Source organism: Panicum virgatum, chromosome 4K, assembly GCF_016808335.1.
Source record: "Panicum virgatum strain AP13 chromosome 4K, P.virgatum_v5, whole genome shotgun sequence".
NCBI classification, from domain to species: Eukaryota; Viridiplantae; Streptophyta; class Magnoliopsida; order Poales; family Poaceae; genus Panicum; species Panicum virgatum.
Window position 1 is genome coordinate 826,396 of NC_053139.1, and position 24,370 is coordinate 850,765.

Genomic DNA, 24,370 nt, shown 5'->3' on the forward strand with positions numbered 1-24,370 from the left:
ACCATAAATTTTATAACTGCATATACCTTTTTTTTACTTTTCAAACCTTGAGAACTTTAAGCATAAAACTGGCTTGCACATCAGTGCTGAAAAGATAAATCAAGCTCAAAGTCATCACACACTCTGATCAAGATCTGAAATAGCAGTGCTTCCATTACTTAGTTCATACACACCGGCACAAGAGCGGCAAGCATAAAACTGGCCCAGAACATGAATGCTGGGTCAAGATATAAAGCACAAAGTCATCATACTCCAATTAAATCTTAGAGAAACCACAACATAATTCAACATATCCAAGTTCCAACAGTTTAGACAAGTCTATTGAAACTTCTCACAGCGGAATCATCAACCGTCAAGAACAAAAAGAAAACATACTGGGGACAAGCCATATAGGTTGCACCATGCTGCCACAACATATGAAAATAAAGACATCAGGTTTGGCGTCATCTCCATGCAGCGGTTTGCTTTTGCCGAACTCAAACACAACCCAATGGCCAAAATCATAGCAGTATACACAGTTGCTCCTCCCTCCCCATCTCTCTGGGTTCATGCATGATAGTGGCTGGACTCTCTTGTCGTTGCTGATGAATATCGCCCAATTCTCCAACTTTTCCACTTTCACCCACTTTGCAGGTTCAGTTGAAGTGTCAAGACGGTAGGCTTCAAAGACACTTCCTGTTCCTGGATAACAACTTTGGCAGCCGATCATGAGAAGCATGTGGCCGCATGCCACCAGCCAAGCGGTGCTAAGATGCCATTTAGTCATGCTATTTCTCCCACCCCAGGAAACTGGTATTTTCTCTAAGTGGATCCGGGGCGTCAAGTGCACCATGAACAGCCTACGATCAGAACCCATGCCAAAGACCTGGCCTTTGAAGCCTACAAATTTAGTGAGTGTTCCATTGCGAGGAGAGCGTTTCAACCAAAAGTTACTACCAACACGCCAAAAGAAGTTGGACGACCCAATGGAGACAATGAGATGTGAGTTTGGAGATGCTAGTGGAGCTGTGAGGGCAGCACCGTAGTAGATCTCAGTGTACTGATCAATAGGCAGTAGTGGAGGTGAAACATCAATACCAGTGAACACATCAATAAGAAAACAGGATCTGTTGCTGGAGAAGATCATATGGCCAAAGGAAGCACCCCGAAAGGCAAATTTATCCAAAGCACTTGGTGGGCAGTTGTTTCCATAATCAATAGAAAGCACAGGAATCTGAGAAAGAAGTGACTTGTCTTGGCTGGCTAAATCAGCGACATAACATGGCCGTTTGGGTATAAAAGTGTTTCTGGCAACATTTGGTAAAGGGCGAGGGGAGCAGAAAGGGACATTAGGCTGGAGGAGAAGAGGTGGGAAGAGTGTGTACAAGATAGATTTGGATGGGTGAGAGGAGAAGGCGGAGCGCCACGGGTGGCAGGTGGCTGCAAAGGCAAGAAGGTCACGGAACGAGCCCAACAAAGAAATGATGTGTGCAGCAAGCCATCTGGGAGGTCTGCCCAATTTCGAAGCTCGGACATAACTTGCAGGTGAAAGAAGCTCTCTGTGACAAATTGTAAACCCAAAGGCAACATTAGCAGGTTGAAGTGGATAGAATGAACCATACAAACTGCAAAGCTGAAAAATTTGTTAGAAATGTGGATAGTGTGTAGTGTATGGTTCCTCAAATGCCAGTAGTAAGCAAATAATGCAACAGAACAGAACATGCACAATAATACTTGTTGCAAAACAAACCAGTGTGATCTTGGCATGGTTGGATTATATGGATTATGGTGCTTTAGCTAATAATTGCAGTAATGCTTACAAATGTGTGCAGCCTTCTTTCAGTCTAAAATCTTGTTGAGTACTGCCCCTTTGTAAACTGATCAATAATTTCAGAGACAGGTTTTTCAGAGAGAAGAAATCAAAGAGACAGGCCAGGATAAAAACATGATAATATTTTTCATCATTGCTACCCTATTACTCTATCACAGAAAAGTAACAAAAACATGGCATACTTATAATTTAATGGACAAAAGCTCACTCTATTGGGGACACAGTACCCATTTTAGAACCGTTCAAACAGTAAAACTGGTACGTTTGGCACCAGCGGTTTAATGGATAATCTTTTCAGCTCAGATTAACTACCATTTTTCCACAAAAATATCAACTACGTCACCATGAGACGCCCTTAATAATGTTTCAAGTCAGAAGTCAGTTCATGCATTGGGGATCCGGCGATCCGCACAAAACAATGGAGGCGTAGTCCGGGAGGATGGGAGAAGGAACAGTTCGGATGAGAAGCGAGTGTGCATGCCTGATCAGCTGACCGGGAGCGGAGGTACACCGGTAGTTGGCGGTGGCAGCGGCGGGGCGGGAGGCGGGAGCTCCTCCGGCGCCGACCTCGAGTCTGATGACTCCAGGCGGTGGTTCCTCTGCGTACTGAAACTGGAAGCTTCCGAGGCGTTTTTTTTTTGTATTTTTCAAAAAAAAAAATTTACAGAAATATATTTTTGGTTTCAGGTTTTACAGTTTTGTACCCCTACCGCCCGGTAGGGGGCGGCAGGGGCCTATCGCCCGGCGGGGAGGCGGTAGGGATCTATATGTAAATAAAAATAAATTTATTTTGTGCAGAGGTCCTTGAAGGGAGCGGCAGGGGGGCGGCAGGCTCCCTCCTTAAATATAAAACTCCGCCCCTTTTCTCTGTGCCCTCATTTTCTGTCCACGAGATCCAGAGAGGGGAGAGGGAGAGAGGAGGGGTGAGGGAGGTAAAAAAACCGGCGAAGCCCTGCAGGATTTTGGATCCGAACCGTAGATAACCAATATTTCTCAACTTTGTCATTTCAGATTTTTTTTGTATGTTTAATTTTATGATTAGTATTTTTTATTATTGTAAGCATTTAGGGTTCGGATTAGTGGTTATAATTGAAGGCATAGTATATTTGTAGATATTAGATTAATTAAAATGAAGTCTTTGTATGGCCAGATATGTCGAGCAAAGTGGCATTTCAAGTTCATTACAGTGACTTCTATAGAATTACTCATGATTCCTATGGAGTAAATCTATCAGCATTGGAAAGAAGACAGTGCAGTCTAGATAAACCCCTAGAGATGAGTTTTGAGTCCATACAGAAATGTCTTCACAAGATGTTCAATGTGAATCCAAAGACCCATTTGCTTACGGTTCATACCTTGACTTACTGGGAAGCTAATGGGGATTTATGGGAGTTGACGCATATAAGTAGTACGGAAGAATGGCAACATTACATTCACGTAGCTCTTGAAAGTGGGTGGCATCTCGCAATGGTAATTCAGATTCACCAGAAGACCGCTGATTTAGGTGAAGGATCAAAACACACAACAGCTGACTGCAATGAAGAGATGGAAGAGGATAAAGAAGAAGAGAACATGCAAGCTCCAGAACCAGAACCAGAACCACAAGGTTTAGCAGATGAAGGCGAGCGGATACCTGGAATTGTGGAGGACATGGAGAAAGAAGACCAGGATGCACAAATAATAGAGCAATATGGGGACTCATCGGACGATGAGGACGATGAGCGCTTCCCAGTGTTAGGTGAATGGCGCAAAGAGGGTTTTGGTAATCCAGTGGTACAAGATATTAGATGTCCGGAGTTTGAATACAGAGTGAATGAGGTCATATAAGGGGCAAAGTATCGTACCATTGAGGATGTGAAGGATGCTGTGAAGCTCTGGGCTGTATCTCTGAGGAAGAAATTCAGAGTACTGAAGTCTAGCAGCAAAGAATACGAGGTGAGGTGTGCAGATAGAGACTGTACATGGCGAGTGCATGCATACAAGGGAAAGTTCAAGACACACTGGGAATGTTCAATTGTTACACCACATACTTGTAGATTGACAGGTGTTGTGGGACATCATCGTAATATCACATCAACTTTCGTGGCTAAGAAGATGTATGGGGTGATTCTTGACAAAATGAATTATGAGTCTGCATTGATAATTAGGGACATTGAACATAATTTCCAGTATGTGATCAGCTATGCAAAGACTTGGCGGGCTAAACAAAAAGTATTTGAGATGAGGTTTGGCACTTATGAAGCATCATATGACAACCTACCTCGTATGCTTGAAGCTATTGTGCACAGAAATCCTGAAAGTGCTTTTGATACATACAGTGTACCGAGCTTGTCAGGGGGGCCAAGCATTCTGCTACGAGCTTTCTTCTGCATTGGAGCATGTGTGAGGGCATTCATTTACTGCCTTCCTGTTCTGTGTATTGACGGCACTTTCCTGACAGGGAAATATAAGGGAACAATATTGACGGCAATCGGAATTGATTGCAACAAGCAGATAGTTCCCATCGCCTTTGCCTTTGTTGAGAATGAGAAGGCTAACTTTTATGAGCGGTTCAAGAATAAGGATCCGATGAATTTGTTCAAGCGATTGTGCACTCAGAATCAGCAGAGGAAGTTTGATGCTTTGTGGGGTATAATTGATGACATGAGCGCTGAATTGCTTAAGAGCCAGGCCTCATCATCCAGCAGGAGACGTTCTACAGATTCATTAGTTGGACATGCTAAGCTATTTTCACAGTGGATTGATGGTGCGCCTAAAGAGAAGTGGTCACTTCTGTATGACACAGATGGGAGACGTTATGGAATCGAGACGACCAACCATGCTGAATGTTACAATATGGTAATGCGTCGTGTTCGTGTATTTCCTCTTGTTGGCATTGTTGAGTTCATCATGTATGGATGTATAAGGTATTTTCGGGAGCGATACGCATCAGCCGCTCCCTTACTTAATGATCCAGGAGTGCATTTTTGCAGAAGGGTCAATGAGTACATGGAGAAAAAATTTGAAAAGGCTCGATTTCACTCAGTCATATCGATGGGCACAAAGGAGCAAAGATTTGAGGTATCATGCAGGGACAGGACTGGACAGGGTGTCCGCAGACAAAGGGTAATTCAAGAAGTTTTGATAACCATTAATGGGAGGGTATTCTGCCGATGTCAGAAGGCAAAGGTGCATCACTTACCATGCTCCCATGTCATCGCGGCTTGTTCTGTATCTGGGTTAGATGCTGCGTCCTATGTTTCTCAATATTTCACAAAAGAAGCCGCAGCACAGACTTGGTGTCATGAGATATACGGCATCGGTATTCTAGGCCCATTCACTCAAAAAAATCCCCATCCAATGTTCATCCCTGATGCAGCTACGAAGCGGGGCATAGGCCGACGGCAGACACGTCGGATCCGGAACGGAATGGACGAGTCCGAGGCTGGAAAGAAGAAAAAACGTTGCAACTTGTGTGGAGCGGACGGTCACACTTACAAGAAGTGCCCACAGCTTTCAGTACCCACTGCTGCTGCCGAGGCTGGACCTTCCGGGAATCCGATGGATGGATCGGCTCCACCTACAAGAATTCGCCGCATCTAGTTGTGCACGTAACAGCTTGCAATGTATTTGTGTGTACGAAACTAAGTATATTATGTATTTGTCTCGAATTTGGTTGTAACGAATGAAATCTTCAATGCAATATGTTATGTGGTTTAATGAAGGACAAGTTAGGTGCGGTAGGAGTTAGCGGCCGAGATCCTGCCGACGATGATGATGACTACACGCTCGAATAGCTCAAAATAGGAACCATAGTGTATCTAGCTGCGAGTACGAGATCACAGGTTGCCACTGCTCAGCACGGCGATCACGGGTTTCCCAAATGTCGAATTCTTTGCCCAAACATACGTGACAAAAGACGACAACCCAATAGCAGTGCCCTTCCACCATTTCAAAAAGATGTGACAACACGGCAACCACACCAGCTCACCTTCAAAGCAGTCTCTCTGGCGAGGACGACGGACCTGTCATTCTACAGCGAAGGTCTGTGGCGTGTAGTGGGGAAGGCGGCATCTAGGTGCGATCGACCGAGCGGCAGCAATGCAGTGCTGTGAGTCAGCATGCACAGAGATGCATCGAGTAGTCATCAGACCATTGTGCGCCTATAAATACTCCGAAGTTTGTGAACTCCCAGCACCACTCAAACACCAAAACTCATTGTATACCCAATGTCTGGAGGTGGGTCTAGCGGGAAGAATTACTACAGTTTTGGGAAAGGAAAAGGGGGAAGAAAGGGAGACCCCATAATATGGGAGGGGCCTCTTGGACTTGATTCCTTTCCGGAACCAGTGTTTGAGTTTCCGCCACAGCAAAAGAGTGAATTTACCAATGAAACTCCTCTTCGACAATACGATAACCGTAGAGAACCGTGGCCAAAATGCAGACATGGTGAGGACTGCTTAGTGCAGATGTGCACCGACGGGATGGATGGCGGTTGACGTTTCTTTAAATGTCCACACGCATGGGTAATACTCGGCTGTTTCATTTCTTTTTCTTCAATGAGACACCTTACATGAAATTTATTTTGCAGTCTTCCGATGCTCCAGAAAACTGTGGTTTTACTAGGTGGGTCGATCATGCACCAATTGATTCTGTTCAGGAGTTCATCGAGTACCTCCAGATAAAGATCTTTGATCTGGAATGCAAGGTGAACCATTATGAGGAAGTGAGCGAGGGTAACAAAGACGACGAAGTTGATGATACCAGCAATGCTGCCGGCTCACAGGAGGAACCATGCACTATTCCTTACTGCAACTGCCCTTGTCACAAGAAGAAGGGCCCTACGCCTCCGGCACCACCGCCTGCACCACCTGTAATGAGTGGATACTGCGGAGAAGGCTCAACGCAGTTTGCTACGTGGGGGTACGGCTACTAGGACTACCCTAGTGCTAGTGACATGCTGCATCATTGTGTTTGTTCTGTTTTTTTTAATTACCTAAGGCATGTTAGGTTAGTCCGGAATCTGTTTACCGTAGTTTGCAACGGGTTCTGCCATGCCACTGCATGTGTGATGTCTGTTTCATTATCGTTGTATTATGATGTTTGTATCTGATGTTTGTATCTCTGATGTTTATTTGTAATGAGATAGCTGTGGACCGCTTATTTATATACTTCAACGTTCGCCTCTTATCACTCTCGTATTTTCCATTACATACAATAGATGATATGTTTATACTTCGATGCTCCATTACGACTAAGTACGATTCAAACTCGACATTATGTACATGTCCAGTGAATGCAAAGTTAGGTACGAGACATACATACAAGCATAATACAACATTAACAATACTAAATGCGCATACATCTTAAACCGATGAACATCATATGTTATAGATCATGACATAAAATCATCTAGGTCGTCATCCCAGTTGACAGATGGTGGTGCTGCAGGTGGTGTAGTATGGCTCGACGAACCTCTTGCTTTCCCTTTCTCTCTTTTTTGGATTTACGTTCATGTACAGGGGGAGGAACATCATGTGTTGAAGGCCATGGTTTGGGGGGGCATGAAGTCATCCATGTCGTCATCCCAGTTAACACAAGTTTGTGCTGCAGGTGGTGCAACATGACTTGATGAACCTCTTGTCTTTCCCTTTGTCTCTTTTCTAATTCTAGGTTCATGTAAAGGGGGAGGAACATCATGTGTTGGAGGCCATGATTTCGGGGGCATGAAGTCATCCATGTCGTCATCCCAGTTAACACAAGTTGGTGGTTGAGGTGCTACATCATGACTCGACGAACCTCTGGGCATTTGTTCTTGCGCATCCCAAGTACTATCACCCGAAGATCTTATCGATCTCCTTCGTCTAGTTTGCGGCATAAGTCCACCAAAGATACATACCAATTTACGGAAATTTGGTATCGATTTGTTAATCAACTCCGTGTCCTCGGGGTAATCCTAGCATATAATTACGCAATAATTTTACTATTTCATAAATATGGATTACAAATAACGGACGTGATTAGAACTAAATAAGAGTTACCTTAATGTGCATCTCATACACTTCTGGCCGCATCCATATCTTACAATTAGTTTGTAAAAATCCAATAACATAAGGATGATTCGCTAGTTCACATACCCTCATATATATCTTCCGACGTTATAGCAGGTGTTTCTTTAAATCTTGCATTGTAATACTTCGAAACAATGTCAAATCTTTAAACTCAACTAATTTGGACCACACCATCTCTATCGTACCATCCGCTAATGGATCCAACTTCTTACTGATTACAAGATGTGTCATGATGTCAAGAAATATACTAGATTTTTCTTCAGTCCATGAAAATCCAACAGAATTGGAGTCAGCCATTGCCTTATGCTGCAATAATAATAAGGTACTGTCATTCTAAGTTTACTATTCTATATTTCACTATCCAAAAACTAAATCTATTCTAATTCATAATTATTTTAGAAACAAGTCTATAATAGTTGAGAAATATTAGTTACCTGCGGTTCGGATCCAAAATTCTGCAGGGCTTCGCCGGTTTTTTTACCTCCCTCACCCCTCCTCTCTCCCTCTCCCCTCTCTGGATCTCGTGGGCAGAAAATGAGGGCGCAGAGGAAAGGGGCGGAGTTTTATATTTGAGGAGGGAGCCTGCCGCCCCCCTGCCGGGCGGCAGGCCCCCTGCTGCCAACTGGTGGGGCGGCAGGGGGCCTGCCGCCCGGCAGGGGGGCGGCAGGCTCCCTCCAAGGACCTCTGCGCAAAATAAATTTATTTTTATTTACATATAGGTCTCTACCGCCTCCCCGCCGGGCGGTAGGCCCCCTACCGCCCCCCCTCCGGGCGGTAGGGGTACAGAACTGTAAAACCTGAAACCAAAAATATATTTCTGTAAATTTTTTTTTGAAAAATACAAAAATAAAAAAACACGCTTCCGAGTGTGTTGGCTTGGGCTACCTATCAATCGGTAACAGAATGGGCTGACTAGTGTGTTGGGCTTGGGCTACCTATCAATTTTTTTTATAACAGAATGGGCATAGGCGCCTTTGGGCCCTGTCATTTGATTTGCTCAGACTTTTTTTTTCGCCTTGTGTTTTTGCATGTATGATCTACTACCATCAGAAGTGGCAAAATTTTCATAGACTACGCGACTTGGGAAAAACATAATAAACTGCACGACCGAATCCACTGTTTATACGCTGAATTAACTACCTGTGACCTGTCTGTACACTTTTTAAGGGAAAAAACAAAATAAAAGGCTGACAGCCAGTAGCTATTTTGAGGTTCAGTTTCCAGCGGTACATTTCTGCAGGAATTCGGCACCCCATTTTGTTACGTAGAAGATGAACTGACGGACAGCAGAGTGATCATTGTACACACAGTGGCCTCCTCGGTGTGGTGTGGTCTGTTTTTCTCGATTTCTTATTGACGCGTGAGTTTCGACGACGACTTTCTAGATAGGAGAAAGTTAGTAGCCGCGGCAGCTTGGCCAACTAGGAGGGGGAAGGCCTGCTTGGCAATCATGGCCCTGCAATTTTGAGAGTTTACCCGTATTAATGCTCCAATCCAACCGATGAGAGTGGAGGTGTGGGTTCTCTAGGAGAGTTGAGTTGCAGAGTTACCCATGTTGACGTCCCAATCCAACTAGGTGAGTCTTTTTTTTTCCTACGGTCTTCCAGGATCGTAGTCTTGTATTTTTCTTCAATATCAATAGAAACTCGCACTATCTTGTGCGGTTCGTTTAAAAAAAACAGTGGATTGCGTGTCTCTTCTTCTAGCTGTTCTGTGGTTAGCATGGCGACTTAAATTCACCCTCTCCTAACTACCAGCCTTGGTACTTTTCTCTCACATCAAATTAGCACTATCCACTAGTTATCAGCCAGTCAGTTGTATTTTTTTCTCACAACAAATTAGCACCGGCCACAACCAGCAGAACAGAGTGATCAAGAGACTCGGCAAGATTCCAGTGCAGAAGTGGCATGAAGCAAGGTTGCATTTTCCCTAGACGTACGGATTGTTCCATTGGACCCTGAATAAGATGACGCACACAAAAATGGAGCTTTCCCTAAAATTAAAATTAAAGCCGAGGACTGGATATCAGTTGGATCATGAATCGGAGTCGACAACGAAGGCGACGAGGACTGTAATGTCGTCGGGCTTCCCCATGAGAGTCCGTCTTGACGCCTCGTCCGCAACTCCGGCAACCACGTCCGCCATGTTCTTGGCCGAGAACCCCAGCCGCGCGCCCATCCGCACCACCTGCTCCAGCTGCTCGTCGCGGACGTTGTCGAACAGCCCGTCCGTTCCGACCACCACGACGTCGCCGTCCCTCGCCGCCGCCTGCCCCGCCCGCGCCGCCGCGACGCCGTCGCTGTCCTCGGGCCCGCCGCCGCTCAGCCGGAGCGGCGAGTTCAGGGAGCGCTGCTGCGGCTTGGAGCGGCACACGATCCTGCCGCCCCGGAGCACGGCGAACCCGCTGTTGCCGACGTACGCCCACCTCAGGGCCCTGCCGGCGAGCGAGACGATGACCGCGGTGGACGCCCCGGGCGCGCCCGACGCGGCTGCCCGCGTGTACGCCGCCTCCAGCAGCGCGCAGGGGCAGACGCCGGGCTCTACGGCCGCGAGCGCGCTCGCGCTCGCGCTTGCCATGAGGCCGCGGGCGAACGCGCCGGCGTCCACGCCCAGCCGCGCGTACGCGCCGACGCCGTCCGCCACGCCGAGGACGCCGGCGTCGGCGCGCCCGAAGTGCGCGTCGTGGTCGCGCAGCGGCACGTAGCATGACCCGTAGCGGAGACTCAGGGCCGGCGGCGCCGCGGTGCTGAGCTGCTGCTCCTCATCGGCGCCGGTGGTGACCGTGACCACGTCCTCCGCCGCCGCCGGCTGCAGTAGGGAGGCGGCAAAGCTGGCGATGTCAGCTGGCGCGGGAGAGAGATGGTAGCCAATGCGCAAGACAACGCGTAGGGCGGCGGGGACGCGGCTTTCGATCTCGCCGAGGGTTTGCTGGATCTGTTGCAGCTTCTCCATGGATAGATAGGATTATCTCGTGTCGTGTCCCTGGTATAGGTTCTTGTCCCGGCCCGGCGATCGACTGGATAATGTAGGGCCAAAAGTTAGTCCAACGCTAGCAACAATCGGATCGGATTCCAAGCAAAGCATTACTAGGCTCGGAGAAGAGGACTATTCTGATGCACAAGACCAACTCTCAGACTGTACGTTCAGATGTCTAGATTGGCATCAGCCTCAACTTCAGGAATGCTAAGGAATTCGAGTTTGGTCTGTAGAGATGATACAACATATATATTGAACCTAACATTTTTGGAAAATGTTGAACCAACAATTTTTCAAGAAATAGTTGAATCTAACATTTTTGGAAAATGTTGAACCAACAATTTTTCAAGAAAAGTTGAACCAACAATGTATTTAAAAAAAATGAACCAACATTTTTCCCAAAAAAAAATGAACCGACAGTTTACAAAAGATCAACCAACATTTTTTTTAAAAAAAAGTTACAGCCAATATCTTTTGAAAGCTTCTTCTCGAGCGTTGGTGAGCAACGCGGCAGCACCAAAGCGCGCAACAGCGCCAGACATCACCGCTAGGGCCATGAAAATCTGCGGCCCATAAGGGTGCTTGAGCTAAAGGGCTGGTATGTACGGGCCTAATATGGACTCCCTAAAAAACAAGGCTAGATTGAGCTGGGCACGGACGGATAGGCAGGATTCTAGACAGCCCATGTCAGCTTCTAGACCGTGAGAAAGGGCCTGCCTCGTGCATTGTGAAGAAAGGACTAGGCTGAAGCATTAGAGTTCTGGCTCTTGGCTCGTATCCAAGATCCACGGCTTCAAGCTGTCGGGCGCTATTCCCAGTCGCAGGTGCGGCTGGGAGTTGAGGGGTCACAGAAGCCTCCCCAGTCGCTCCTTTTCTTCCTCCTTCGACCTCCGACCCCTCATCCACAGCCCCGGCTTGAAACTCCCGCAGCGTGCCGCTGGCCTTCTTCTTGCCCCCGCTGTTGGCCACCACCCACCGGGGGTCTTGCTCCGGCCGGCCGGCTGCGCTCTCGCGGCGCCTCGCCTCCTGCACCAGCCGAGCCGCCACCGCCCCAACCTCCCTTTTATAGCTATCGGCTATGGAATCATCCACCTTCGGAAACTCAAAACTCTAACCCTAACCACCGCCTCGACCTCCACCCCAGCCGGCAACGGCCTCACCGGCGGCCGCTCAGCCCACCTCCCACCACCCCTCGCCCGCCCCGGGAGCCCAGGCGATGGGCCGCGGATGGGCCTTCGCGGCGCATGCTCCCATTGATAACACACATTTTCAAGCATTATGATTTTCAATATTTTCAAGCATTACAATATCATCACAGGTGTTGTACATTTTAGATAGGTGGAAGAACAAAAGTATGCATAAATATAATGCAGAATACATAGCATGTATTGTCAACCTGATTAAAATATTAGGGAACATACAAGAAACAAGTGCATGAACTGGGCAACTTCCCAAGTTTTTTATGTACATGACTTCCCTTAAGCTGTAGAGTTTGCCTTTGCTATACATTCGTCAATTCCACTGCAGATGTAACCGTGCTTTCAACCCTTCATTATACATGCCTTCTATCTCGTCTTTCATCTTAAATGAAATCATACTTGTAATATGCGTAAATAGATAAGCATAATCTTCGATATAGCTTTTGTCCTTTAAACTATCAAGTTCTTAAATGTCAGAATCTGTCAGGGGAATCAACAATGATAGGTTTACTCCAATCCATGTCATTGCAGGAGTTGCTAGTTCTAGGTTATCGAATGATATATTTGCTAATCCAAACTTATATGTGTAGAAAATTTGAGCAAGATATGGGTCCGCATCCATAAGTCTGTATACAAGTACTTCAAAATTTCTCCACAGCTTGTAAGTAAATACTTTTGTTGCAACGTCTGGTTATCCAAAACTAGTAACTACTCCCTCCATCCAACTATCCAAGGCCTATTTTTTGGTGACTCAGAGACCAAGGAGGAATTAACAAAGCAAACTTGGCATTTAGTCTAGTCCTCGTGAATCACAAAACATCATTAACTCGTCATTAATCAGTACTCTCCACGGATCCGCTGCACACGGCGTCGCCAAAAAACAGCGCTAAACATCTCCCAAATCATGCGCCTGTAACAACCTGAGTAACAAACTGAACTTCATCTGAATCTTGAACGGCCATCTCCTGCTCGCTGCTGGGATCGTCCATGCACATGGATTCCTCAACTTCATCAGAATCTTGCACGAACACTAGCTGCTCGCTGATGGCCTCCTCCATGCCCTATTGCCCTTGGTCTTGTCATCGCCAAGGCTGGCGCGCCGTTCCTCGTCGCCGTCGCGCGGGGCGGGCTCAGGATGGTGAGCAGCAAAGGAACAAGGATTGGTGGGAAGGATGTGTGGGAACGATAGATACACACGGGGAGTATATGGCAAGGGTCGGAGCATCGGATCCTTGAGGAATAGAAGCCAAGGCGCGCGTGGGAGGGAGTAACTGCGCTAGTGATCAAACGAAGCCTTATATAGATGGAATTTTTAGATTTTGTAATGGGCCTTGGATAGTTGGATGGAGGAAGTATCACACAGTTAAACACAATCTGCTTCTCAACACCAATAATATAGTTGACTTTACCAAATATTTTGTTAACTTTTCCAATGTGATCTAGTATTTTCACCACTAGCTTTGCGCATGATCTACCATGTATATCATCACTTTCAATTTTTAGTATAATATTCCCAGCAAATAAGCCTTTGCATGCAGCATGAATGTTGACATGCGCCCTTGAGCATTCTAAAGCACAACATAAATCAAAGATAGATTCACTCGCTACCTTGTGACTCCCAAATTGATTTGGATCACGATAATAAGTACCAGGCAACAAATAGATGTACCAGATAGAAAGGCTTCTTGGGCAATAAAGAGAATAGTTGTTAGGACCATGGTTTTATGAGCACCGAGTTGTTGAATACACAAGTGATGACTCTATTACACCGTAATGCACAAGTGATGGTTTCATTCAAAAATCATAGAAATGGTAAAAATAAAAATAATAACTTTTATCTGGACAAATTCTAAATTAAACATGTACTTACTAACCTACATTTAAGAGTTGCTCTTTCTTTCATGCAAGGAATAAGTGATATTTATGTCCCTTTTATGGACATTCAATTTTGTTCTTGTTTCGGAACCCCAAAATGAGCAAAGCAATGGAATCAACTTAATAAATGAATCAAATAGAAATGCCTTCCCGAGTGAAATTTATTCCTGCTTTTGACTCTTACATTTTTAGAACATTACATTTTCTTAATAAATGAAATAATATGTGTATAAATGAAAGAAAATTTAATAGATCACAGTGTTGTTGTAATAGCCAAATTACAAAAATCACCAGTTTTTTATAATGACATATTAAATTTTTTTTCACTTTCTTCTTTAAATAGCAATGGTGATATTTTTGTTAAAAATCTTTTATCTAGAACCATCATTAAGGGAAAAAAATATTTTTATCTAGAACCATCTTGAAAGAAGTATATATCTATTTAATTTCAATAATATTATAAAAGTATTCTTTATAAGGTAAAAAGTTTTAGAGGTGAAAGACAATGTTATTGTGCATTGTCCACCCTTATTGTGCATAATTCAATAATATTATGTTAAGGTAATACTCTAAAAGAATAAAAGACTAAATATTTCTGGACCGTTCGTGCATGTTGCATGCCCCACCCTTGTTGCCATCCATTGGCGATGCCTCCGCCCTACACCAACCCATGCCTGTTGCAGCATCCCGGGCAGTAATGAGTCATGGCCTTACTGACCTCTTCACAACCCAACAAGGCATTTAAATTTTTTAATTAAAAATTGTATAAGACCCTTTTGGGTCCCGACCCTTAAATTTTTAGGCCAAAATTTAGAGCCCTTTGCCACCCCTCCCCTAGCTCGTTGTGAGAGCTCATCCCCACCACGCCCATTATTGTGGCCTATTGATGTCGTTTATCTCCACCACGCGCTGCTAGTGCTTGCCACGGTGGCCCTACAACTATCAACTTTGGGGAAGCAGAAAAAATAAAAAAACTAGCATCCCAAAAAATTTGATCTTTGCTTTGTAAAATGTTGAATTTGTTCTACTCATTTGTAGCCTATAGAAAATGTTGACAGTACTACTTTCTACAATCTATTGATATATGTTTTGAAAAATGATGATTATGTTATTTCCAAATGTTAGTCTAATTTTTTTTAAAGTTGTATTGTTATGTTGAAATATTAATTTATTTTAGATTATGGAGCCTTGCCCCCGCACCTCTCCCACGAAATTGGTCGATATGGTTCGGCCCGTGCGACGCATCTATTGTAGTTTTCTTGCTCCTCGCGACTAGAGGTGGGTATAATTAACCGATGATAAAAAACCAAATCAAAATAACCAAGACCGAAACCGATATTTTCAGTCCTAAATTTGGTTCCCAGATCTAAATAATCAGGGTTATTTAACTATTATTCATTTTTTCGGATGGCAACCGTTCAATTGTCATCCTTATTTTGGCTCCTATATTTTTGTCACCTCTCTACACCTGAAGCTAATAAATACTAATTTTGCCGACATGACACGCAAGTCAGCTGGCGTATGGAAGGGGCACGCGAAAAGACCCATTTCCCCTGCCTTATCCCAATACATGGTGCTCCTTCTCCTTCTAGCTCGATGACCGGTGGGGAACAATGCTAGAGAGCACCAAGTCTTTTCGCCTATGTATTGGTGGGGAACAATGGAAGCAAAGCAGCAATGTTCCCCTGAACCCTAGAAGTATAAGAGTAAGAGAGCAGCAGGTGCTGCTTCGCTATCTGGTTTGCTTCGATTGGGGGGAGAAGAGCACAGGAGAGGGGAATGAACATTGCTGCTTGCTTGAATAGAGGAGGGAGAGAGCGATGGGATAAGCAGGTAGATGGCGTCAGGTGCTGTGGTGTTCTGCTATTCCATTGGAGAATGGATGGATGGAGGTGTTGAATAATTCTTGTGCAGGTAGTTACTAGTTTCAGAGTCTTTTTCGGTTTTGATTCTGTTCAATGTGCATGGCTAAGTTAGCTGGCCGTACGTTTGGGAGCTGTGACGTGCGCACGCTCGGACGGGAGCGCGCCTCGCGCACTGCGATTCCAAAAATGACTCGCCGCGAACGTGCACTCAGCGGGTTACTGCAATTCTCAAGCTTGGGATGGCAGGCTTCGTCAAAGGATTGTGGCGCGTATCTCAGCTCAACAGCCGGTTGTAATTATCTTCATATTCGGTGGCAACAGAGTTCAGAAAAGCTGCAAGTCGGCCAGTGATCTCGCCGGCGGCGCGTTGGCGGCGTCGACACTCCAGCAAGCTCTGGCAGGAGGTGTGCTGGTGGCGTGGGGGGATCTAGAGCAGAGAGAGCTGATTCTGGTGGCCGTCGCTTGAAAAGGAAAAGAGAAATCTTGCTCGGACTTGCTTGGTTCGGTGGAGAAGAAATCAAAGAGGAATTTGGAGGAGGGCTCTGTTCTGCTTCGGTTGGTGCCGGCGCCTTCGCCGGCAATGACGGCGAGATCGCCTCCGCTTCCCTCTTCCACAACCGCCGCTTGCCTCTCTGGTTTGGTTCCCTTCCTCTCGCTCTGTTCCCTTCCTTTGTTATGCTTCCTGTTGTGGGCTCAGTTTGGGCTTTGTGAACATGGGTCCAAACAATTTTCCAACAGCTATTCAGGTAATGATTAGATCATTTGGCAAAAATTTTTAAAATAAATCTTACTATTTCGGAGTACTAAATAAAATCTATTTATAATTTTTTTACCCGAATGGGTTGTAAATCGCGAGATGAATCTAATGAGTCTAATTAATTTATGATTAATTCATAATTAGCGAATGATTACTGCAGCATCACAGGCTCATTAGATTCGTCTCGCGATTTACAACCCACCCATACAAAAAGTTTTATAAATAAATTTTATTTAGTACTTCATGCATGTGTCCAAATATTTGATGTGATGTTTTTTGGTGTAAATTTTCTGAATCTAAACTTAGCCTCAATGGCTCGTTGTTTCGGACTCCATTGCGGGGCCTAGAGCCTAGAGGAAATTTTGCTTGGGGTCAAGTCGGAATCACACACTTTCCACACTCCAGCTTTACAAATCTGAATTCTAGAATTTTGAAGGAAAAAGGGAAGAAATAAAAGAACGCTGACCCCTGATTATACGCATTGTAGACTTCTGCATCATATTTCAAAAGCAGATCAATATTTTATTCAAAGCACACATATTGCAGATCATAGTAAAGAAAACACATGACAATCACACACAAACGAAACCTCAAATGCGTATAAAATGTTTACTGCTAATTCAGATAGAGTGCACCTAAGATCTCAACGGTGAAACTGGCAAGCATGCACACGCTAAATAAGGTCTTCCATTTTAAAAGTGCTAGATACCATAATAACATCATCTATGTGAAAGCAAAAAGTCTCTGTTTCTTAAGAACTTGAACACGAAATTTCAGCAACGCAGGAGCAGCAAGCGACAGCTGGCATTTTGCAGCAGCTGGGCATCAATCACTGGCCATCTGAGTAGAGCATGCTTGGGTACACCCAGAACGGCTGCAGCTGTCTGTACCAGTTCCTCTTGAACACAAGGTCAGGGTTAGTGGAATCATCCCACACGGCGTCTGCATCATCACCCAGCCCATGCAAGCTCCAAGGTTGAGTGTCATGGGCATAGTACAAGCAGTTGCTCCTACCGCTCCATCGTCCAGGGCTTGTGCAAGAAAATGCCGGGCTCCTCACATCACCACCAATAAAGAGAGCGTGATTCTCTAGTTTCCCTGCCTCCACCCAAATTGCAGGTTCAGTTGACATGTCTAGGCGGTAGGCTCTGTAGTTGACAGGTGCTCCAAACAAGAGGCTGATGTAGTGATCAACAATCAGAAGCATGTCGCCACATACCACCAGCCATGGCCTTAGAAATGGGCATTCATCCATGTCATCCCACCACACAGTTATAATCTCCTGCAGGCTAAGCTGGGGGGCCAAGGACAGAGTGTAGAGCCTGTAGCGGAAGTCCATCGCGATGAACTGGCCCTTGAACTCCACAATCTGCCCTATCCATGAATCATTGAGCTGCAGTTCTGACCAGGAATTGCTTCCAACCGGCCAATCAAGCAGGGAGCGTTGAGTGCAGTCCTCGTTGGATTCTACACAAACAAGGAGGTGTGAATCTGGTGATGCCATGGGAGCTGTCAGCATGCCAGAGTTGAAATAAGTGTCCTCGCTGAATGGGAGCTGTGGTGGTGAGACTTTGGCGCCAGTGAACACATCGACAACAAGACAATTTCTGCGACTGCCACAAATCAGTTGACCATAGGAAGAGCCTGCAAAACACAGCTTCTGAAATGTCTCTTGAGGAATCTGGCAGCGAAGAGGGGTGTTTGGGTTGGCCAGATCAGTGACCTGGCATGTGCGTAGCTTGCGACCATCATCACCTTTGGAAGGGAGATGAGGAGCTGGCACACGGATATTGGGTTGGATGAGGAGAGGCGGGAGCAAGGCACAGAATGTAGATTTGGAAGGGTATGAGGAGAAGGCGGCACGCCAAGAACGGCAAGTGCCGGCAAATGCAAGGAGGTCCAGGAAGGAACCCAACAGAGTAACGATAGACTGGAGCAGGCCCTCTGGGAGATCTGCCCACCCTTGAACCCCACAAACAGCAGGAGTAGTTGTGGTGGAGGCAAAGGTGCCAGAGATTTTGCTAGGGCTTTGCATGATGACAGTGACAGAGTCTCTGCAAAAATGTAAAATTCGATGAACAAATTAGAAGCATGACTTGAAACAGGCAGATTAATTTCAGGAGACATAGGTACCCTACAAAAAAATTTATATTTGCTGTACATATTCAAAGCCACTTTTTAATTAAGTTATCATACTCTGTTACAAATAAGGAATTCAATGCGGCTGAACAGATGGGATAAGACAGTTAGTCACAGGAAAAAACAGTTTTTCTTTTAATCCAAGTGCCTAGTTTCAATTTAAACTTTTACTTGAAACTTCCTTAGCCTATAGCCTATTTTCAGAACATGATATTTAGTGTTCCCAGCAGTACACATAATTGACATGTGAAACAAAGGTGAAAACTGTTATTGTAATCGCACAAATGTCCAATCAATTGCTGAAAATTGCTTTGTTATTTGTCCTACCATTTGCACGTCAACCATGGCAAGCAGAAAGATAAAGTAAAATTCTGATCACAACCACCACCTAACATAAAGTGGGGCCTTTCATCCAAGCCACATTAGTTGTGCATACTTCATACATCTGTTTGAATCAGGTGCATCTATTCTATGATTCTTCTCTATACCATACAGTTACAACAGATGCAGTGGAACTCAACCATACAAACTCGATCCCACCCCAAGAACAATTATGTGACACAATTTGCTAGTCTTGGTTTGAATTAAGAAAACAACACTTCAGAGAAGACGCAGTCGTGTGAAATGAACAAAGTAAAAAAAAAAGAATCTAGGCACTAAGTGCCTACTTGATATTAGTATATATATGCCATATGCCACAGGTATCTGAAACCGCAATATACACTGATATAAATTGGAATTTGATTGAATGCAAAGAAGATTGAAGTACCCAGTTCTACTTACCTGCCTGGTAACATACACGAATGCCACATTAAAGATAAGAAGCAAGGGTCAAGTGGACTATGGAAATGAAAATCCAAAGTTAAGGCCCATCCAGGAAGCTAAAACATTTAGGCCGTGTTTAGATGTTTTGCAAAAAAATTTTGCGATGGAATCTTACTAATTTGAAGTACTAAATGAAGTCTATTTACAAAACTTTTTGCACAGATGGGTTGTAAATCGCGAGACGAATCTAATGATGCTAATTAATCCATGATTAATCAATAATTAGCGGATGGTTACTGTAGTATCACTGTTGCAAATCATAGATTAAGTAGGCTCATTAGATTCGTCTCGCGATTTACAACCCATCTATGCAAAAAGTTTTGTAAATAGACTTTATTTAATACTTCATGCATGTGTGGAAACATTCGATGTGACGTTTTTTTTTGCGTTTACAGGGTTTATGGGGTGGGAAAGCCCACTTTACATGAAAAGAAACCACAGACTACTTTGCAATAAATAAAGCATGATTAAGATCCAAAGCCAAATTAGACCAAAACGAAACACTAATGCATTTAATTGATATTTCTTGCCGTTTGCAGATCAACCGGGACATACACACAACATCAAAATTCCCGTTCGAGACCACCACGCACCATCAAAGTCGGGTCTTTTATTCTACCCACATCAGTAGGAAGGTCAGTAATTCCATTTAAATCTACTTGATCACTGGTCCATCGATTCTAGGGTTCTTCCGTTCCGTACATCTCACAAATACACCAAAATCCAAAGGAAATCTAACCGTAATAGGTCTTGTCGATATCACCCTAGACCAGAAGAACAAATGCGCCACGCAAATTTTCGGCTTTGGCTTCAGAAACCGAGGATAAGGAGAGGAAACGCAGGTGCAAAATGGGCCGACAAAAGAAAAGAAACAAGGATTTGGGTGCTGGAGTGAGAGAACAAGAGAGAGAGGGAGAGCGGAGACCTTGCAGCCGAATCCGGAGGCCTCGGAGTGGATGCCGCGGTGGTGGCTGGTGCCGGCGATGTCGAGTCCGTTTCGGCTTCCGGAACCGCCGCTTCTCGCCTTCCTCCTCTCGTCGTTGCACCCTTTTCTTCTCTGCTGCTTTTTTTTAGGGGTTTTCTTCTCTGCTGCTGTTCGTTATGATCTCCGTTGTGGGCCAAGTTTGGGCCTCGTGGGCTATCGCTCAACAACTAACACACTTCCGTATTGGATTTTTTTAAAATATCTTCCTCAGAAGTGTATTTGTAAGGATGTACTTGTAATCCTTCGGATGAATAAATAAAATGCAACCCGGTTTCTAAAAAAAATACCACTCCTATTTATTTGATAAATTTTGGAAGGAGCTAATTTTAAGAGTTTGATACCTGGTTTCATTGCCACGATCTTTATTTGACTTTTGAATGCTGTTGTGTGTTACTACTGCGTGCTTATCGATCTGTACGTACGGTAAAGTATCCAATTCTTTCTTTAAAAAAGGTGTTCAAGGGTAGATACATACAGCCATGCACGAGATACATAGCGTTAGAGTAGTGGTACACTGTCAAAGCATCCTGCTTCATTTTTTTGACCATGCTAGCTATATCGTATAGTGTTTTTTTTTATTGAATGGACTTGAATTCTCTTCCAGCTAAAAGATCGACCAAGCTGATTTCTTCCAAAAACTAAAAATAAATTCAATCAACTCGGTATGTAGTTTCAAGATTGAATTGGATTTTTTTTGTTTCTTCATATCATTTTATCTTTATTTACACTACTTTTTATTACTATTGTTTCATTATAAAATTATATGCATCGTAAGCATTATTAGATCTCTGAAAGCCTGGATGAACCGTACGTTCAAAGTAGATACTGGTCGTTTAGATATATATCAGCAGCCCAGTGTCTTTAATTTTTTGCTTTTACCATGATGAACATACAGAGAGAGAGAGAGAGAGAGAGAGAGAGAGAGAGAGAGAGAGAGAGAGAGAGAGAGAGAGAGAGAGAGAGAGAGAGAGAGAGAGAGAGAGAGAGAGAGAGAGCTAGAGATCATCACGAAATGGCACGAAACACGCAAAGCTAAGGACATGGAATGTTAGCACGGACACGCAAACGCAGCAGCGAATCACGAACGGTACGGTCCTTTTTAATATAATCTTCTCGTTTCGGCAAATATAACACCGACCCAGGACGGAGATCGAGAGGTTGAAGATGGCTGATGTGTGGGGTGCTTCATCACTGCTGCAATGGTGGGAGGAGTGGCAGCTTCGCGTCCTCGTCCTCGGTAGCCTCGGCGTGCAGTGGCTCCTCGTCGCCGGCCCCATGCGCCGGTACGCCATCCCGCTCTGGTTCAGAGCCTGCATCTGGCTGGCGCGCCGCGGCAGCGACCCTCTCGCCATCTACGTGCTCGCCGTCGTCTTCCTTCGCCACACCGGCGGCGGCAGCTGGCCGGCGCAGTGGCCTTCAAGCGGCCGCCTGCTGGAGGTGCTGTGGGCACCTGTCCTCCTCGCCCACCTCGGCGGCCGGCAGCTGGACATGACGGCCTGCAACGTCGAACAAGACAGCAGCGACAGCGAGGTGTGGATACGGCACGCCATGGTCATGGTGTCTCAGGTCGCGATTGCCCTGTGCACCTTCCTCCAGTCGTGGCCCAGCTCCGCCGACGGGCGGCTGACGGCGTCGTGGGTTCTGCTCTTCGTCGTCGGGATCCTCACTCTCGGCGATAAGCCATGGCGGGCTCTCAGGCGCCGAGCCAGCATCGACAAGCTGGGAGCCGCAGCCGCCGTGTCGACCAGCAGCAGGCCGCCGGCGCATGGATATGGATTCCTCAAGTGCTGGAGAAGGACGCCGGCGGCGGCGGGTGTGCTGTCCGACGGGGACAAAGTCCGCATGCTACTCTCGGACATGTCTCTGCTTGCCGCTTCCTCCCATCTGAAGAGACGGCGGCGGCAAGGAGAGGTTGACGTCGAGGACGAAGACGGGGTCCTGAGGCCTCCTCTGAGCCCGAACGCAGGAGCAGAGATGAAGCCATGGCTGCGCCGCGCATTCGGGCTCGTCTACGCCACCCGGCTCCTCGCCACTCCGGCGTCCATGGCCTACCACCTGCTCCTCCTCCCGTCCCTGCACGTCGCCGCCATCGCGCTCTTCGCAACGAGCGACAAGCAACGGTACGACGCCATGGACGTCGCCACGACGTACGTCCTTGTCGTCTTGACCGCCGCGGTCGGGCTCGACGCCCTTGCCGCGGTCGGGCTCGACGCCCTTGCCGCGGTCATCCGCCGGCCGCTGCCCGAGCTCATGTCCGCGGCCGGCGTCCCGGCGCTGTGCGAGACCCTCCCCCAGTACAACCTCCTGCGCTCGGCTCGCCGGAGAGTGCAGGCCGGCTGGCTGCGCAAGTGCAGACGCGGGCGCGGCGAGGGCATGGTCATGGTGGACGGTGACGTCGCGGGATCCGTCATCCTCGACGTGGCGGTAGCGCGCGCCGCCGCCGCCTCTGCCGGAGGCCTCGACCTCGCCACCTACCGGTGCTTCGGCGCCAACAACTGGATCCTCGCCGTGGAGCTGCAACGGCGATGCGGCGCTGGCGGCACGATCGAGAGCAGCCTGCGCGAGCCGTTCGACGAGAGCGTCGTCGTCTGGCACGTCGCCACCGACCTCTGCTTCCGCCCGCCGGGGAACGTGGGCGTGAGGTGCGCGCGCGATCTCCGACTACATGGCCCACCTCCTCCGCTCCCGGCCCGAGATGCTGATGACCGGCAGCAGGCGGCACCTGCTCACCGAAGCCATGGAAGACGTCGAGCTCCTCGTCCGGCGGCCGGGGCTCGACGGCGCGGCCCTGCTGGCGACGACCGTCCAGGAGGCAGGCAGGTCGTCGGCGTGCCCTCTCATCCACGACGCGTGCAGGCTCTCCGACGAGCTGATGGGGGTGCAGCCGGAGGAGACGCGCTGGGAGGTGATGTACCGCGTCTGGGTGGGCATGCTCTGCTACTCCGCCGCCATGTGCAGGGGGTGCCTGCACGCCAAGAGCCTGGACCAAGGCGGCGAGTTCCTCACCCTCGTCTGGCTCGTCCTCTCGCTCAAGGGGACCACCAAGAGCTTGGCGGACAAGCTTCAGATGCCGGAGCTCTGAATTCCTTGTGTTTGCACCAGTTTGCTTGCGGACAAGCTTCAGATGCCGGAGCTCTGAATTCCTTGTGTTTGCACCAGTTTGCTTGCATGCAGTTCAGTGTCAGCTAGCGATTGCTTCAGCGTTTTGTAATAATAAAACCCATTACAACATCCAGTTATTCTCGCAGGCTCTATGCCATTTCACTACGTACACAAGCTTTGCATCACATTTTCGCTGATTCCACAGCACCTTTCCGGGTTCTTGCAGGCAAATGCTTGGCTCCTAACTTCAGGGGCAACAAACACAGCCCAGTTCTCCAGCCTATCTACCTTGATCCATTTCGGTCCAGATGACAGGTCGAGCCGGACGGCTTGGAAACTTTTCCAGTAGCCAACCAAGAGAAGCGTGTCGTCATCGCACACCACCAACCATGTCGCGTTCAGAATGGGCCATTCAAATACAGCATCTATTTTCTGCACTGTGAACCTGGGCTCCAAACGTATTCTGAAGAGATCCCCACAACAATTCATTGCCATTATCTCACCTTTGAAGCTTACAACCTGAACGATGGGCCGGTCAACCTGATACTGGTTCAACCATGATTCACTGCCAACCTTCCACTCATACAGGGAGCGTCCAGCTTGGACGAGGAGACTTGAGTCAGGTGATGCAAGAGGAGCCGTGAGTGCCCCAAAGATAGGCCGATCACGCTTGTCGATAATTAGCCGGGGAGATTTAGTCCTGGTACCAGTGAAAGCATCAAACAAGTGGCACTTCTTCTTATTCAGATTGCTGTGGGAGTATCCTATATAGTCCATCTTGTCCACA

The 24,370-nt window shown here is 46.6% G+C and overlaps 4 protein-coding genes and 1 long non-coding RNA gene across 5 annotated transcripts; 2 read left to right on the forward strand and 3 right to left on the reverse strand.

The window, feature by feature from the left end:
• Positions 1–211: 211 nt before the first annotated feature.
• On the reverse strand, positions 212–1,867 carry LOC120704974. The gene has a single exon (XM_039989523.1). The coding sequence runs from the start codon at positions 1,124–1,126 to the stop codon at positions 353–355; it is 774 nt and encodes a 257-aa protein (XP_039845457.1). The 5' UTR covers positions 1,127–1,867; the 3' UTR covers positions 212–352.
• A 7,883-nt stretch (positions 1,868–9,750) lies between these two features.
• On the reverse strand, positions 9,751–10,967 carry LOC120704975 (putative protein phosphatase 2C 23). Its single transcript, XM_039989524.1, has one exon. The coding sequence runs from the start codon at positions 10,810–10,812 to the stop codon at positions 9,895–9,897; it is 918 nt and encodes a 305-aa protein (XP_039845458.1). The 5' UTR covers positions 10,813–10,967; the 3' UTR covers positions 9,751–9,894.
• A 4,468-nt stretch (positions 10,968–15,435) lies between these two features.
• LOC120702386 lies at positions 15,436–21,435 on the forward strand. Its single transcript, XR_005686390.1, has 2 exons — positions 15,436–16,410; positions 20,036–21,435. It is a non-coding gene; the product is annotated as an uncharacterized LOC120702386 (long non-coding RNA).
• Positions 17,128–20,574, reverse strand: LOC120702385. The gene is made up of 2 exons (XM_039986171.1): positions 20,422–20,574; positions 17,128–18,586 (listed from the first exon to the last, which is right to left on the reverse strand). The coding sequence occupies exon 2, from the start codon at positions 18,565–18,567 to the stop codon at positions 17,362–17,364; it is 1,206 nt and encodes a 401-aa protein (XP_039842105.1). The 5' UTR covers positions 18,568–18,586; positions 20,422–20,574; the 3' UTR covers positions 17,128–17,361.
• A 27-nt stretch (positions 21,436–21,462) lies between the features above and the next one.
• LOC120704707 lies at positions 21,463–23,563 on the forward strand. The gene is made up of 2 exons (XM_039989190.1): positions 21,463–23,123; positions 23,197–23,563. Exons 1-2 carry the CDS (start codon positions 21,646–21,648, stop codon positions 23,561–23,563), a joined length of 1,845 nt encoding a protein of 614 aa, XP_039845124.1. The 5' UTR covers positions 21,463–21,645.
• The last annotated feature ends 807 nt before the right edge of the window (positions 23,564–24,370 follow it).